The 18,322-nt window shown below is 33.2% G+C and overlaps 1 protein-coding gene across 1 annotated transcript; it reads left to right on the forward strand.

Moving 5' to 3' along the window:
• The first annotated feature begins 10,616 nt into the window (after positions 1-10,616).
• On the forward strand, positions 10,617-17,074 carry LOC134853482 (sodium/potassium/calcium exchanger 2-like). The gene is made up of 6 exons (XM_063869483.1): positions 10,617-10,915; positions 13,473-13,699; positions 14,060-14,206; positions 14,853-14,957; positions 16,423-16,559; positions 16,871-17,074. Exons 1-6 carry the CDS (start codon positions 10,893-10,895, stop codon positions 17,072-17,074), a joined length of 843 nt encoding a protein of 280 aa, XP_063725553.1. The 5' UTR covers positions 10,617-10,892.
• The last annotated feature ends 1,248 nt before the right edge of the window (positions 17,075-18,322 follow it).

Here is an 18,322-nt window from a genome sequence, read left to right on the forward strand (position 1 = left end):
AAAAAAGAATCCAACACACTATTTTAAACTAGAAAAAAAAATCAGTTTCTTTTTTTTTGGCTGTGCCATTTTTGTCGTAGTTTCAAGGATCTAAACTTTTCTAGTATTCAGTCATGACAATCTGGGCTGACTCTGCAACACTGTTTGTCTAAAAAACCACAGTAAAATGTCAAAAAAGTTTATGCTAATTTTGAGGGTTTAAGGAGTGCCAATCTGGCCAATTTGAGACAATTATCGCTCGATGGTGGAGATTTATTCCTTCGAAGAAATCCCTCTTAAAAGAATTAGAATGAATTGGAAAGAATTAGCTTTACTATTTGACGCGTTTAGTACCTTCCTTTATGCATTTTGTATTTTGCATAGGGTGTGGATTGATGATTTTCAAAAAAAAACTTAAACAAAAAAATTTTCTTCATTTTTAGGAAAAAAATTTAAACCGAATTTTTCAAGTGAGCACTACGCCATCGACCTTAAAAAGCAGTCAGAATATTCAGAACTTAGACTTGATCTACATTTCACATAAAGACTACCTATAATTATAAACTGATTCACCATAGATTATATAAAGAATGTTTATAGCATGTTTTCATAGTTTTGTCAGATTTTATACCGATTTTTTTTCAACATACTTGCCATTTAGATAGTATAAGTATATTAAAAAATATTTATACTGTAAGCTTTTAATTTACTTTTTGTGCAATTGCTTGATCACTAAATTTTCTATAAAATTAGTATTTTAGAAACAGCAAAACCTAATTAACCTGAATTAATTTTTAACATTCGTTATTGATGTTTTTTTCACCAAATTTCGTTAGAAAATTTGAACTTATAATTGGCATCTGAAAAAAAAATACACAAAACTTTTTTTACCGCGGGAACTTTTTGGTTACAAAACTGTAGGGGATCTCTTGAAATTTGTAGTTTGCGTAAACTTTCTCTTCAATTGAGTTCAGCTAACTGTAACACCGAGGAAGTTTTTTCTCGTTGATACAAATTATTGTTGAATATGGTGCGAAAAAAAAGGAAAAATTGTATGTTTTCGATAATCAGAATTGAAATTGGTACGACAACTGTAGATTTTATTCAGTATTATAATCCGTTTGCTACACCTTTATTACATTCTGTATACATGTTATCTATTCGTTATTTCTAAAAAATATACAAATTATCTACAGAGGTTACACATGTTTTATTATATAAGTTTATACTAATTATATACAGGTTCAAAGACTATATACATATTTTATACAAAAAAAATGATTTTTTTTGGCAAAATTGATTATTTTGATAGTAAAAAAATTCATTTTGTTTCAAATAAATAAAGATAGATTTATCTGTAACGAATTGATTATTTTGTAGTTAAATCGATTTTATACTTGTGTTAATCTGGAGATTTTACTGGATATAATCAATTTTTCAAATTTGTCACTGCAGGACTGCAAATTTTAATCAAAGGTACTTTCATAAAATAACTTTTGTTCTTGATACTGATTTTACTTCAAACTAAACTTTGAGTTGTTAGCGTTAAACATTCTGAAAAAGTGTTAAAACACTTTTTTGCACGGTTTTAGTGATTCTCGTAATCTTAGTTGTTGCCTAAATCATAACCCTGTAATCATAACCCATTCGAGTTCTGGACTTGGCAAGCAGACTGTTAAGCTTTTCGTTAGAAGAGGTATATCTAAGATTTGTTTAATTTTTGAAAAAGTTATGGAACAGAAAAAAAACTGCGTTTGGCTGAAAATGAGACAGCAAAAAAGTCAACTTTGAAAGTATTGGCCTGTACTTTTTCTTTTTCAAAAATCATGTCAAAAATCAGTAAATCCCAAAAGGAATCAAAAGTTAGAATTACTAGACGGCAAAAATTTTAAGTTCGCATTGAAACACAAAAGTTTTATTTCAACAAATATTTCTTATTACAAACAAAAAAGTCTGAACAAAGCGAGGAACTGATTGTTTCCAAACTTATATTAAAGAGTGAAGTTCTGCTTTCGATAAGAATTCTAAGATGGAGCATAATTTTATTTTCTCTTTGACAGGATTCTTTGGCGCGTGGGTGAATGTTTTTAAAAAATCTTATTATAAAATTTGATTATTGTTTTCACTGTTTAAGCAAATACTTCAAGTTTAAAAGCAGTCGGAATATTCAGTGCTTCGCCCAGACACTAGCAGCCCTGTTTGGTTTGTTTTTGAACAGTTTTTTGTCTTTTCAAAAAGTCATTTAGTTCCAATAGCAGTTTTCGATGTCATCAAGCTAGTTTAGAAAAACATGGTCATTGCGCATGATACCTCATAAAATGACCAAAAAGGAAACAAAAAAATTTGTAAGAAAATTTTTGCGCGAGACTTAATGAACCAACCAACCAAACCTTTTTGCAGAGGCTTTGTGAATCGGTTCATTGAAAGTGAACAATTTCTCTGTCATTACCACAAAAAAATGCATTTCAGCAAGTTAGATTTTTCTTTTTTGCAGATTTTATGAAACAATCAGCAAAACCCAGTATTTTTGACAACTGAAAATACGCCAAACTCGACGTTGTTTTCTGACTTGAAAACAAAAGAATTCATATGAATTTTAATTGATACTTGTAGTCATAGGAAAATTTTTTGTATTATATATAAGAAAAAACAGTTTCATCTTTTGTTTTTTGCTTAAATAAAAAAAACCTGTTTTCAAAATGTTTATTTTTGGCTTCTTGCCATGCCTAATGCGGGAATGATACAGCTCGGAATTACTTCAAATTTAGTCTCAAATTTACTTCTTATTTCATCTAACATTTTATTGTATTGTTTTTTACCATCGCCATGGTAAAAATTGCCATTCGTCTAAGCAGTTGGCGGAGGATTAAAAGCTTTAAGGGGATTAAAATGGGGATATTCGGGGGGGGGGGGGGGGGGGGGAGAGGGGTTAAAGAGGTGGAGTTTACGTTGAGTAGGCTTAATGATAAAATGGGGAAGGGGCAAACTGTAAACTGGTGGGAATTAAAATTTAAACCGATGGAAGAACCGTAAACTCATAAACAGAAGGGCAACCAGACAAAAATCTGTCGAACAAACATGATTTTAAGAATTCATTCCTTTTTTTGTTTCATATTTTTCAAATTTCATTTAAAAATTTGTCGTTGAGTTGTCACAGTTTTGCAGAAAATTGTAAAAAACTATATAAAAACTTTGTCTGCGGAGAACAATCGCGTAAAATGGATTTTGGCGGAAAAAAGATTTTTATGGATTTATGTTGAGAAAAAAATAAATGATACGGAAAGAAAAGTTGATTGTAATGTGTCATTTTATATTAAACGTTTTTAATCCGTAGGGAATGGGTTTAAGATTAACAACTGGCATCTATAATCGATTCAATTGTCCTATATTTTTGTCACCAAAAACCAATTAAATCAACTATTGCCGTTAAAAATCTATTGCGGAAACTCATTGAACTAGATATTTTTGATTTTTAATGTGATTTCAATTGAACAAAAAAAACTCGATCATAAATAATTTCATTTCAGGGAAAAAAACGCTCAAATGTTGACATAATATCAGCGACTTCCATTTTTTAAGATTTGAAAAACAATACATTGTCTTCAATCGGCTGCAGTTCAATTGCTTGACAAATTGACAGAGTTCTGTTGTGAAGATAACCATTTTGACGGGGTATTAGACCCATTTCAGAAACCCTGGTTTTAGCTTTTTCTTTTGAATGGGCATTGGCTGGGAGCATAGAGAGAATGTCTCTACCCTAAAAAAACTTGTAGATCTGAATCAGATTTTTTTTGTTCGATGTCAACAAAGCTGTTTATCACTTGTGAATCAGTACAAAACGGCAGTCATTCTGATTCTTTGGTTTAAAAGCAAATGTTTTGATTGGCCGGTGTCAACTGTGCTTTTGTCCATACTTACTCATTTATAATAAATTTTAATCTTGAACTGAAAAGACTTTAGAAAAATGTTAACCCAGTCTCCCTGTAAAACTTCAAACTCAGACAAAAATAAGTGAATCAGATTCCTTCCGTTCTGGTTCGAACTAAATGAAAATTTGTAGTTAAAAAACTGCAAAAACCTCAGTTTTGGTAAAAAACGAAATCATCCTAAACTTGTCCCGCAAAAAGAGAAAGCAGGAGACTTTTTTTCCATTTTACAATTATGTTGTCGAAACACTTGATGATAAAAAGGAACTTTTTTGATGTTTTCTCCAGAAGCGGCTGTTCTCTTGTTTTTTTTGGTTCTTTTTCTGTGAATATATAACTGACATAATTGGACTTACCTGTTGAAGTTTTCCAACGTGTCAAGCTATTTGATCTCATGGGTCGGTATAAAAGCTGGTATAAAAGCGAGAAGATGGTCGGTATAAAAGCAAAAAGAAGATTGCGATGAGTTTGCGAAAGTGCGACGACAAAGAATTCTATTTGCTTCAAAATTATATCAGAATGAACTAAGAAAACGCAGTTTTAGTTTGAAAAGGTGCTATGAAATGTTGAGCGCCACAAAGGTTTTCAATTCAAGAATACATGTTTACGCTTCACAAAACTGTTTTTTCCAAGTTTAGTTTTCTCCAATTTTTTTTTCGACATTACAATTTTGTTCATTAAAACTAACCTGAACATGAACAAATTTTAACTAATAATTCTAGACACTTGTGTTATGTGATAAACAACCTTTGGCAAATGTATCAAATTTGCTACTTTCTCTTGGCTTGCGAATCGTAAATAATTAATCCATATAGAAATTATGTGGCGTAAATGCGTGATAATAGAATTAGTTTTTTTCGGGGAAAGGCGGTTATCGCCACTGAAGTGTAGTGATTTAATTGTTATCAAAAAACTTGGGATGTTTCAATAAAAGGGTTAAATAGATAAAAGAGCTTCTAAACAAAAACAGAAAATTTATTTCTTTGGCAAAAATAAAATGCTTAAAGAAAAAGATTTTTTTTTTAATTTGCGGACTAGGAAAAATAAACAGTTTAACAAAAAACAAATATTTTTCCGTGGACTTATGAAATCAGCATACTCTGTTCGTTAGATGTCATCATCACAGGTTTTAAAGCTCTGATCGATTTACACCATCGCAGATAAAAATCGTGTTATAGATTTTGTTCCCTTTCAAGTGGTGAAATAAATATCTGCCGACCACATTTTATGACATCTTTGTCATATTATCAGTCATAAATGTACACTCAAACGGATGACATTTTTCTGGTATTTTACAAACATGCTACTGCTTTTTAGACGCGCACTATTTCAATTGCTGAAGAAATATATCAGCTGAAAACGCTTACTGAGTAAACAAGGAAAATCTTCAATTAAGAAAAATTATAAAAAGCGAAAAATATGTTTTTTTCTACAGTAGACGCCAAACTATCCTACCCCTTTTTTTTTAAAAACACGCAAGTTTTCAAAAATGTCAATTGAGCTATAATATTGTTGCCATCACTCAATAGCGCAAGACTTAGAACTCGGATTAAACAGAAGCGGATTAAAATTCATCTATCTCGGAACTTTTTTCCTCAATTCCAGAAAAAAAAACGGTCTAATTATTGCAGTTCAGGTCTTTTTTTTCTGTTCACATAAATTTGATTTTAAATTTTTTAAATTTTTTTGGAAAAGTTGCTCTCAAATTGTGTGCTCTTCAAATTTTTCAAACAAAAACACAAGATTTTAATTTTTTTTGAAAAAGTTGGTCTCAAATTGGGTGCTCCTCAAGTTTGTCAAACAAAAACGCAAGTTTTCCAATTTCTTTGGAAAACTTGCTCTCAATTTGGGTGCTCTTCAAATTTGTCAAACAAAAACGCAAGATTTTAAATTTTTTTGGAAAAGTTGCTCTCTAATTGTGTGCTCCTCAAATTTGTCACACGAAAACGCAAGATTCTAAATTTTTTTGGAAAAGTTGCTTTCAAATTGTGTGCTCTTCAAATTTTTCAAACAAAAACACAAGATTTTAATTTTTTTTGAAAAAGTTGCTCTCAAATTGGGTGCTCCTCAAGTTTGTCAAACAAAAACGCAAGAATTCCAATTTCTTTGGAAAAATTGCTCTCAATTTGGGTGCTCTTCAAATTTGTCAAACAAAAACGCAAGATTTTAAATTTTTTTTGAAAAGTTGCTCTCTAATTGTGTGCTCCTCAGATTTGTCACACAAAAAAGCAAGATTTAAATTTTTTTGGAAAAATTGCTTTCAAATTGTGTGCTCTTCAAATTTGACAAACAAAATGCAAGATTTTAAATTTCGCAAGATTTCCAAATTTTTCAGAAAAGTTGCTCTCAAATTGTGTGCTCTTCAAATTTGTCAAAAAAAAACGCAAGAGTTTTTTTTTTTTGAAAAAGTTGCTCTCAAATTGGGTGCTCTTCAATTTTTTCAAACAAAAAGGAAAAATTTCCATTTTTTTGGAAAAGTTGCTCTCAAATTGTGTGCTCTTCAAATTTGTCAAACAAAAACGCAAGATTTCCAATTTTTTTGGACAAGTTGCTCTCAAATTGGGTGCTGTTCAAAATTGTCAAACAAAAACGCAAGATTTCCAATTTTTTTTGGAAAAACTGCTCTCAAATTGGGTGCTCTTCAAATTTGTTAAACAAAAACGCAATGTTTTAAATTTTTTAGGAAAAGTTGCTCTCAAATTGGGTGCTCTTCAAAATTGTCAAACAAAAACGCAAGATTTCCAATTTTTTTTGGAAAAGTTGCTTTCAAATTGGTTGCTCTTCAAATTTTTCAAACAAAAACAGAAAATTTCAATTTTCTTTTTTGGAAAAAACTGCTCTCAAATTGGCTGCTCTTCAAATTTGTCAAACAAAAACGCAAGATTTCAAAAAAAATTTTTTGGAAAAGTTGCTCTCAAGTTTTGCCTCGACAGACTACGGTTGTCTAAAAAAAACAAGTGAAAACAATTAATGTATTTTTCAAAACTAAGTTTAAAAAAATATATATTCAAATTTCTGATAGGAAAGTGGCCATTTTTTTGCTGGAGTAAAAGCAACCCAAAGAACCTTTGAATAACAAATATAGCTTGCTAAAAAATCAATCGCCTGCTGTTTCTAACAAGCGCAGGTTGTCGATTTTTGAAAAACTTTCAAGAAATCATAGATTCAGGGAGTGCAGAAAGAAGTGGAATTCTGATATAAAATCATGTATAAAAAACTTAAAAGATTAATGGAAAAACGGAAACACTCTGACAATTGAAACTGAAAAACTTAGACTGATTCGAAGCAAAAATTTTTCTCAAGCCTCAAATACATATAATTAGCGAATTGAAGTCAACTTTTGTCGAAGTGAGTTACTTCAAACTAGATCAAACCATTGCCACGCAAAAAAGATATCAATTTCTGAATTTTCTGAGCTATGATACAAGACCTTCCAGACTGTGCAATTCAGTTTTTCGTAGTGATCTTCAAGTTCTGGAATCTAATTACTTTGGTGAGTCTCTTTTTTCGCTTTTAGTGATAGAAACGCTTCAAAAACCCTAAATAAAAAAATGAAAAAACAAAAATCAGCCAAAATTTTTTGGTCTAAAATGGTAGCAATATAATCGAACACATGTAGCCCACAGACAACAAAATGGAAAAAGCAATTATATTCCATCTTTTTATCAATTTAAAATCGATTATAATATTTTCAAAATCAAAATAAGCGGATTTTTTTCACTCTATATTTGTTGGGCGTTATTCAAAATTTAGCATGAAAATCTGTCTTTTTCAAATATGTAAGGCAGCAAACTTGCAGAAAAAGTATTATACGGAAAAAAGTTTCCATTATCAACAACCCCCCCCCCCCCCAGTCCCAGTGTTTGTCCTTTTGAAACATCCCTTCCCCATCAGAACCAACCCCCACCCTCACCCTCCTCCTGTCGCGGTTTGGTTTTTCACCCCTTCCCCAACGTCAATTTTAGGAATTTTGTTAAAAATACAAATCAGAAAAAGGCAACTTTGGAGTTTTGTCTAAAAATTGCATTTTTTGGCGTGCAATATTTATATACAAACAGTAAACTGTCCCAATCTATAAATATAAATACCTAGATACCTGCATTCATAATTATCACATTCCACAAGTTTATTTAAGAAAATTGTCGATGAAGCTATTGCTGGACAATTTGTAAAAGGTTACAGCTAATAAACTGCATTTTTTTCTAAGTTCTGAAAAAGTAACAAAAATCAAAATTGCAGAGAAGAAAAAACTAAAATTGAATTACAGGTGTTTAGCTTTCAAACGTTTAAACGACTTTGAGTGCGCTGAAATTTGAATCCCATTAAAGTGAAAAAAAAGTCGATTATAAAGGAGTTTTTGTCTTTGTCTATAAAAATGAAAAATATTGAAATACTTTTAGTTTGTAATAGATAATTGCTTTAATAAATAATACAAATTTATTTCATTTTAATTTGCTTAAAATCGATTGTTTTTGCTCCGACATTCGATGCCATAAACTTGCATTGGTTTTCTTTCATTAAGACTTTTTTTGGTTCGTTTGGGGGTTCGATGTGGCGCTTGCCATGCGGCACATCACTATGTTAGATAGTCGCTAAGGTTGTTCAATTTAAAGCTAGTCTAAGTAAGCAGATCGTTTTCTACTTCGCTGGTCGTTTTCTGTTATGTTTATTATGAAATATTCAAGTCTGGCGAGGTATCCCGCACTATATCACTTGATTTTTGATAGTATCAGCCAAAAATGATTTAAGGGGCAGTCGGAACATTAAAGACTGGGCTCTGATTCGACCTGTCTTGTTCACTTGTATAAACGCTGACAATAAAACACTAAGTTAATCGATTTTATTCCAAGGAACTCCAGTATGTGGTGTTTTTTCTTGTCGGTATCGCGGATAATTGTAAAATAGATTCAAATGGGGAAAATATTTTATCAAATCCAGAAAGTTATTCACATTGAGATCTCATCCAGATGTTGGTATACAAAATGCTGTCCTAAATAGAGTGTAAAATGTATCAGTATTTTATAGTAACGCAAGAAATTTTCAAAATCACTGATTATCACAGTAAATGACTCGGACTTTTCTAAATATAGATCAGTGTTTACAAAACATAGCAAAACAGAATAACTGCAAAAAAATTTGCTAAAAAATTCAGACGAATTTGCCAGTTTGTTTTTCATTTGACATAAAATGATTTCGTCAAAGTAACTCATGTGGTTAAATTTTTTGCATTTTTTTTCACTAACTGACAAAACATGGTTTTTAACATGATACCTACTGTGATCATTTACCATGTTTTTCCTTATGAGATGTTTACCGAAAGCACAAAACAAAAAAGGCCGAGGTTACACTGATCGCAAAAACCTAAGTGATAGTAGCACAATAGCAATATTGAGTTTCATTTAACTTAAATCATACGCAGTTTTCGCTATCCAAAAGAACGCGAACCGATAAAAGCTTGATTCGAGACATCGTTTTTCGCATTTTTATAAAGCAGTCTAAATTGGTTTTTATCTGGTGACTGAATTCAGCAGCACCGCAGATGGTGTGCCGCTTATTACGAATCGTACAGGTAAGAAATACGGCTGTTCAAAGTTGATCGAGAATTTTTTCGTTCACCTTACAGGAAAAATTAGAAAAACAGGAAAAATTCAGGAAAAATTAGACATTAGAAATTAGATTTTGGTTTCGACAGTAGCAGATTTGGTACCCCTTGGTATTTTAAGAACTGATTTATGGGCAGAACGACTTAAAAGTTTTTAAAAGCGCCTTTGACGCCAATACATTTTAATTTTAAGGGGAGCGCGCGCCAAAAAAATGACTTTATGGTCAAAACTTTTCAAGAACTGCCTTAAAACGCTTTTTTTTTTCGCTTGTTTTCTGCCAAAAATTGCCTGCGGAAAAAGGGCAAAATTTGGTGGAAATAGGGTTTTTATATTGATTTGGGAGAGCTCGGAAAATTAATTTGGTCGACTTAAAAAAAACTCTTCAACTTCTATTTTTATAAAATCCCCCCGTCTGGTTTCGACTGTTTTTTTTTGAAACGTTCCAACTGCGTCAGTGCGCTAGTACTTAACTAATTGTGTGCGTCTCCGATGTTTTCCGCCTATAAACTATTTTATCATTCTAACCCAAAAAAAATAAAACAAACGATATTTTGATGAGTCATTCTGTGCACCTCACGAAAAGAGATTTTAGATGGTTTTGTTTTGGTCAAAAAAAGATATACATTTTTTGTCCTTTTTCGTGCTAGTTGTCATCAAAATTTTGAAGTTTTCAAAGTTCTTGATAATAGCTCGTTTTACACAAGATAGATCAAGTTTGAATTCAATCACGTATTGCCGAAAATTTTCTGAATGAACTTTAGCTTTAATGTTTTTTTTTCACATATAAAATCTTTTTTCATCTACTTAAACCGCTGAACCAAAGGCTCGTTTCATTCTTCCATTTTCAAACACCGCTTTGCTTTTTTTCTACGGAGACAAATAGCCAAAAGATCTCATTATGATTTTAATTCTACTTAGTTTAGAAGCGTTAGTTCGAAGTTTAGCGTTTACGTTACGCTTTTACCATTATAAATCTATCATAAAGCCATCATATATAAATTTGTCAAGTTTAGTGCAAAGTAAATTTTTATGATAAAATTACAGTTGAAAACGATATGGTTTTACGTGATCAGTTTTTTGATGAAAGTTTTGACGCTTAATGTTAGTTCGCTTTTTCGATTCACCAGTGAAGTATAATGTAATGTAACAATTAAACTCCACCATCAAATTGTGACTTGTTGTTTTTGTTTTCAGCAGGACAATGCCAAAAAATGTTTCTTATTCTGTTGTAAAATGAACATGTTTGATCATTTGAGCGAGCCGTATCATTTGGTGATTTATTATAGAAAATTGGTTTGATAATAACTTATTATTTACTGGAGAACTCGTAAACTTGAGATCTAGTCGGCTCTTTTTTTTGTACACTGCGTTTACTTTACTTGCTATGACGACAAACAGACTGGCCAGGTAAGATTGACATCATCAGTTATGAAAAGAACCCTGGCCTTTTCGCTGCCTTCATTATAAACTCGTCGTCTCGTTTTTGTATGTCTCTGAATGAGGTGTCATTTTAAGGGGTGTGAATGAGGGGTGACGCCCCTCAACCTCAGAGTTTCGACACACCTAAAAGAACCCCCTTTTCACTGCTCTGTTTTGATTTTCGGCCACACAATGCAAAAAGTTTTCTAGGCCTTTTTGCTGCCAATTTATACTACATTTCAGAAGAGCACGCGCCAAAAAAAATTTTTTTTTGGTCAGAAATTTCCAAAATGAGCCCAAAAACAAACAAGACTGCTCGTATCAGGGCGAATCCGCGATTGTTCCGACTGCCTTTTAAGTTTATGGAGCCGCAGTTATAACATTAGAAAAATTAAAAGAAACAAAATAAAATGAAAACTTTTTTCTAAAATTTGAAATTTTTTTATGAAAATCATCCCCCCACACGCCATATAAAGAATAAAAAAAGAAAGATTTCGTTCATTGTAAAAAATCAATTATGGCAAATAAGCTTCGTTCAACCAATTTGGAACGGTTTATAAGACGGATTAAATCTCCGCTTACGCGTTAATAGCGCTAATTATATCGCGCGTTAATTGTCCCAAATTGGTCAAAATGGCCAAAATGGCAATATTTAAACCCTCATAACTTTACGAAAAATAATCACAGGTGAGATATTTTTCCGAATTAAGCTCAGGACAACAATACCTTTTGAATGATAAAAAAAATTCCGTCAAAAATGGCTATTTAAAAAGTCGAAATTTGTCTGAAGTAAAAAACACACCCCGAGCACAAATATTCCGTTACTTTCGTATCGAAAGTCGGAACAACAATGAGACCTTTTTTTCGGATACTTTATTTCGGCGCAGACTTTTGTCCTTCTTAAGCATACATGGCACATTAAATCAATCCTAATTGTTCCGACTTTCGATACGAAAGTAACGGAATATTTGTGCTCGGGGTGGTTTTTTTTTCTTCAGACAAGTTTCGACTTTTTAACTAGCCATTTTTGACGGAATTTTAAAATATCATTCGAAAGGTTGTGTAAGCTTGAGCTTAAAATTGAAAAGTTATTTCACTTGTGATCATTTTTCGTAAAGTTATGGGGGTTTAAAGATTGGCATTTTGGCCAATTTGGGACAATTAACGCGCAATATATTTCTTGCTTGTAACGCGGAGATTTAATCCGTTCTAGAAATCGTTCCAAATTGGTTGAAATAAACTTATTTGCCATAATTGATTGTTACTACCAGCGAAATCTATTCTTTTGTACTTAATATGGCGTGTGGGTGGGTGATTTTCATATAAAAATTCAAATTTCAGAAAAAAAATTCATTTTGTTTTATTACATGCTCAATAAACCCGTAAAAGGCAGTCGGAACATTCAGGGCTTCGCCCTGATACTAGCAGTCTTGTTGAATTTAGCTAGCACTTTGTTTCAACTTACACATATTGGACGCGGAAAACAAATCTGTTTGCAGCATACACTGTATGACTGAAAATAGAAAATTATAAAAGAACCAAATTTGTTCTTTTTTGAACATTGCGAACAAAGACTACTTCATCAACATCCAAGGGTAGTCGGAACATTCAAGCGTTTCCTTTGGCACAATCAGTCTCGTATTTAATTGAAGAAAACCATTTCCAAAAGTGGCTACTGTCCCGAAAAACTGAATAAATCTTGTCATAAACATAACTCTGTCAAGAATAAAATACTCCGTTGCTTATCAAAACCATCAAAAGAACCCGGTTCGACCTTCATACACCAAAACAGCTGGTGATGCATTTCTATAAAGTTAATAAAAGAAAGCTTGCTAATCATAAAATTCACAACTATTTAAATTTGAAACGACGAAGTTTAAAATTGTATTACAGTTCACAAAAATTCTCACCGTTTTCATCGCAAAACACACACTAACAATCAATTTCTAAAAAAGACTTATTTTTTCTAAAGCGCAGTTTTTTTTTAAAAAAGATTTTTTTTTCAGTTTGGTCTCTTGCATTCAGCGGATACCTAGTTTTTGTTGCTGAAGAAAAAGGTGAAAAAAGTACCGCAGAGTTTTTCAGCGCTTAATTGTAAAAATTGAGTAATTTCGTGATCTTACTATTTCAGTTTTAACTTCAGTATAGTTTTTGTATGAGTTTTTAACTGTCCTTCTAACTTGTGGGTTACTTTTATCCAGGGTTATCATGTTTGGACAAAAACATTGATACAATTAAGTTAGTAAAACTATTAATCTGCGATTTTGTCAGTTTATGGAACCTTATAGTCATACAGTTCCATACGTAGAAAAAATACTAGCCATGCAATTTTCAAAAAGATATAAAAAAAGCTACAGTCAAAAATTTCATGCACTTTTTCAAAATGGGGGAAATTAATGGAAAAATGTATGACTAGCGTTTTGTGCCAGGACGGGATTTTCAATTGGAATGGAATGAATAATAGGAAAAAATTGATGCTTAGTAAGGATTTAATGTAATTAATCAAAAACTTACAGATTAGAAAACTTTGATAAATTGACCTTAGGTACAGTCCACTGGCTCAAAATGAATCCGGACACGGAGTTGACCCGGAAGATGCAAAACCCTCCAACAGTTTCTCCAGAATGAGGCATTATAGGGCAGAGAGACGAAAGTTCAGAAAGACGAAAACGTACATTATGCTCAAGATAGGCTTCGTGGCCATAATGCTGTCTTTATTCGTCACTTTGTCAGCTGTCGGATCGTATTTTAGACCGAGCAGTGAATTCGCAGGTCAGAATACATGCGGCTTTCAATACTGCTGTTTTTATTATTTTGGAAAACCGTGTGAAGATGTATATCAGTTTTAAGACCCTTTATCCACGAGGGAAAGGACCAACATACGAACCGCTGTTGTGCCCCTGCTTAAGAACTACATGCAACTTTTTTGGTTATTTTTCTGGGCTGGGTAAGGTTGTCTCACCCTCAAGCAACAAGCACGGATTATGGTGGGCCTCGCACACCCGACCTTTCGATTGAGAGCCGGAGACGTAACCACTTCACCACGTTCCCCCGTTATAAATTTAAATTTTGAAAATAACCTTGCAAATTTATACAAAAAGACTCAAGCACTTTGTTACAGTTTTGTTTCAGATTCTATTGAGGGTCGATCGAGGCGTTCTGGAGAGGAGGGAGGGAATGTGGCCCCCTGGGAGGAGTGTGACTGGGAGAAGGAAAGTGACGCCAGGAGAGTCATCTTCATCATCATATGGCTGCTGTTGATCGTATGGGTATTCATAGGTAAGAGCAGGTCTGAAGACACCACTTGATACGCAGCTATCTGGCCTTTTTGGCGTTCGTCCAAGATGGGAAGTTTTATATTATTTTTGTTTTGAGTTGTGTAAATAACAATCAAGTCTGTTCCCTTCTTGAAAACGAATTAATTTATAATGAACGAGGCCATAAGCTGAAATTAAGTTCATTATAGTTCCATTTTTGGCTCATTTTGATCGTACGGAATTTCATATGTGATCAGATATTGTTCAATGTTCATGTCAAATGTTTCTGATTGCCAAACTTTTCCTAAAGAGCCCCCTTTGGCACTGTTTATAAAAATAGATTGTGGTGCTGACATTAGACGGTTTAAGGGATGTTCAGAAAATTCAAAAAAAACAGCCTCTTGAAAATTTCCTGCACCCGCTACTGCTTTCAATGAGAACAATGAAGCTCATTCCCAATTGACAAAAAAAATTGTCCTTAATATCTTCAAAGTGAAAAAGGGCTAAAAAGCACGTAATTTCAACTAAGAAGTATTTTAATCAATAAGTGTGGTCGAAGTTTTCTGCCCCATGTCCAAAATGTAAAATTAAAAAAAAACGAATCTTTCAAAAGTTCAATTCACAGACTGGTCTTTCGTTTCTAGTTATTATCCCTTCCATCTTTTCAGGTCTGGCCATCATCTGTGATGACTTCTTCGTGCCCTCTCTGGAGATTATCTCTGAGAGACTCAATTTGACCGAAGATGTGGCTGGCGCCACTTTTATGGCTGCAGGTATGAAGATACAAAAGAAATTATAATTGTAGAGAGCCAAACTAAGCACAAAAAAGAATTATACATACAATTTTGAAAAAAAAAAAACAAACAACTTAAAATATTGTGGCACGCAGCATAGTGGTATGGCTTCCACTTCGAAGTCGTCTGATCGGGTAATTGATATCCTGCCATGGCAATGATAGTGTTTGAAGGAGAGGCCTCACTTAACCTCTAGCTGTACCCGCACTGGAGTTCCATGGATAATAATCGTCGATTATAATGGAAAAATGTTGCCTAAATTGCTGTCATTATAATCCGTTATTGTGGCAAAATTAGACCACGAAATCAATGATATTTTCATTATAATCGATTATTTTCGAAAAAAAACACAATCCATTAAAATCCATTATAATGGATTACAATCCATTTAAAATCCATTGGGGGTACCCCTGGGGGTAAACAGGGAGGAAAAAGGGGTGGAGGTAAACGGGGGGTTGTAAACAGGGAAAAAATGGGGGGGGGGGGGGGGTAAACAGGGAGGGGTAAACAGGGTATATAAGACAAAAATTATAAACACTATGTAAATTATAAAATTATGTAACATTTTATGAAACCTAATAAAGCAATTGCAGTAAACAGGAAATGCAATAATAACCGATTATAAGCGATTATATTCGGCTGCAAAACTGACGCACAGTGAAAACTCTGTAGCCAAAAAAAAACTTCCCAGAGTATTTGGTAATTCACGTAAATTGCATAGAAGCTGTTTTTCATTTTAAGGAAGTGATTCCTAAAAAAGAAAGCTGGGTGACAAAAACACTTCGCTTTATAGTTTTTGTGTTTTTCAAGAAATTCAACAACGAAAAATTTCCTCTTCTACTCTATACTCGGAAAGATAAAAAAATTAATTTTTTCTTCAACCAAGTGGCAAGATTTAAACAAGCATTTTAGACGAACTGAGTCTTGTCATCTTAAAAAAAACTAACGCCGTTAAAAATTTTTTACAAAAAACACTTTATTCCTGATTAATTTGTTTGAGATCGAAAATTGCCAATTGAGAATCACTGGCTTACTGCTCTTTTTTTAAATAAAAACTTTTTTAAAAAAAAATTGTGGAACTCATAAGAACTTTGGATCTACGCAACAATCTCATCCCTCCCCCCTTGTTTTTAATGATTTTAGTTTTTTTATCTCAAAAACATATGTCTTGACTACGTTGTGAAAATAACATGCAAAAAAATTATTTTGGAAAAAGTTTTCAGCTTAAAGTAGCTGAAAAATCATTTTTTCTGTATCTCAAATGAACAATTGAAGGTTTTTTGTAGTCATTAAAAAGTGCTTGTCATTCAAATTCCATTTAACATAGAAATTTACATTGCTTTTCAAAACAGCTGAACAACTTGCCTGTTGATTTTTTCTCTCGTGAAAAAACACGGTGAGCTAAATAATCAAGTTCTTCTAGTTTGAACACTTTGTTGATCAGGTTCCTCAGCCCCCGAGTTGTTCACGTCTATTGCGGGAGTGTCCTTCGAGAGTGACGTGGGAGTGGGCACAATAGTGGGCAGTGCCATCTTCAACCTCCTCATAATCATCGCCCTCTCAGCCGCCCTATCCAAAGAGGTACATTATTACTACGAGTTATAAATTGGTTATAAATAGTCGAACAACAGAATTAATACACTTTTATGTATGACCAAATGCAATTTCATCCAATGAAATAATCTATAATCAAGAGTTAACCTCTAATTCAATCGTATAAGCAGTAATTTTTCACAGGAGAGGAAGAGTTTTGAAACATGTTATCCGCGTTTTTAGAAAAAATTTCGTGGAAACATTTTATCTGCGTCTAGAAAAACTTTAAAAAAAAATTAATTGGGAGTTGAAACTGAATTCGTTCGTTCGGAGCATAATTTGATGTTGTTTTTAACCAGGTGTTGAAACTAGACTGGCGCCCGATGGCACGTGACTCCATCTTCTACGCAGTGTCCATCGTCATGTTCATCTGCTTCGCCTGGGATGGGGAACTGCGGCTGTTCGAGTGTGGCATCCTCTTCTTCTCCTACTGCGTCTACGTGGCCGTCATGTTCGTCAACAAGCCACTCATGAGGTTCCTCGCATCAGTTGGCAACTGGTAAGCACTACCTCTTAATACTCTTTAATAATAAAAAAATGATTATAATCCTAATGATAATAAGTATGTTGAAATAGTCATTATGCTAACAAATTCGTTTCCAAGTATTTTACAGTTAGTACATTTGGGAGACGGCAGAAGACAGTAAGTCTGTCACATCAAACTTTGAAAATCAAATTTTAGCAAGCAAAGAAGACTCTAAATTTGTTAAGTTCCCATTATGACACCGCTCGAGTTGGCAAATAGTCTTTAATCAGCTTTTTGATTTTTTTTTGGAAAACAGAAAGTCAGATGAGAAATAATTCCAGAAAAAAGCAGAAAATATATAAAAATTATCATAAGTTTTTTTCCCTCTAGAAAAGGTTAGTCTTTTGAAAAACGGTTCTAACCCGGGTTGAGGTGCTCGACATATATTTTTGACTTTGAAAGTCGAGAAGGTGCATTTTTTCGATTGATTATATATAGATTGAGCACAGTCGAAAAATAGGTCGAGCACAGTCGAAGCAAAGTTTGAGCACATATTTTGAGCACAGTCGAATTATAAATCGAGCTCATTCAAAACTTAAATCCCTAAATCGAGCACAGTCGAAACATACGTCAAGTGCTAATTCAAAACACGCCAGACTTTTGTCGAGAAAAGTCTATAAACAAGTCGATCACAGCCTGGCCGGACTTAATCAATTTCAGCCGGGACAGTCAAGACGTAGGTCGAGAAAGTCAAAAAATGGGTCGAGAAAATCGAAACATACCCTTTTTTGGTTAAAAAAATATAAAAAAGGTCAAGCACAGTCAACACATACCTTTTTTGGTCGTGAAAGTCATAACAGAAGTCGGGAACAGTCGAAATTTAGCTCTAGCGAGCACATTCAATTTATGTAAGTCCAGATAGTTCAAAAAAGGTCGAGCACAATCGAAACATAGGTCAAGCACAGTCAAAGTATAGGTTCAGAACAGTCGAAACATACCCGAATACGGTCGAAAAAATCAAAACTTAAGACGAGGTTAGTCAAAATCTTCGTAGATTTTGACTGTGCGTGGCCTATTTTTCCACATGCATGTGGAATAAATCAAATATTAGGTCAAACACAGTCGAAACATAAGTAGAAAACAGTCAAAACCTACCCGATTTTGGTCGAGAAAGTCAAAACCAAGGTCGAGCACAGTCTAAACATAGGTCAAGCACAGTCAATTAATACTGATTTTTGTCTCTGATAACCTGATGCTCTGATAACCATTCCAGTGCTGATTAGAA

This window comes from Symsagittifera roscoffensis, chromosome 8 (assembly GCF_963678635.1).
Source record: "Symsagittifera roscoffensis chromosome 8, txSymRosc1.1, whole genome shotgun sequence".
Classification (NCBI taxonomy): Eukaryota; Metazoa; Xenacoelomorpha; order Acoela; family Convolutidae; genus Symsagittifera; species Symsagittifera roscoffensis.

Coding starts and splice junctions, on each gene's coding strand:
- LOC134853482 (XM_063869483.1), top strand. CDS start 10,893: ATGACGACAAACAGACTGGCCAG. Junction 14,207..14,852: donor GATCGTATGGGTATTCATAG/GTAAGAGCAGGT, acceptor CCATCTTTTCAG/GTCTGGCCATCATCTGTGAT. Junction 14,958..16,422: donor CGCCACTTTTATGGCTGCAG/GTATGAAGATAC, acceptor TTTGTTGATCAG/GTTCCTCAGCCCCCGAGTTG.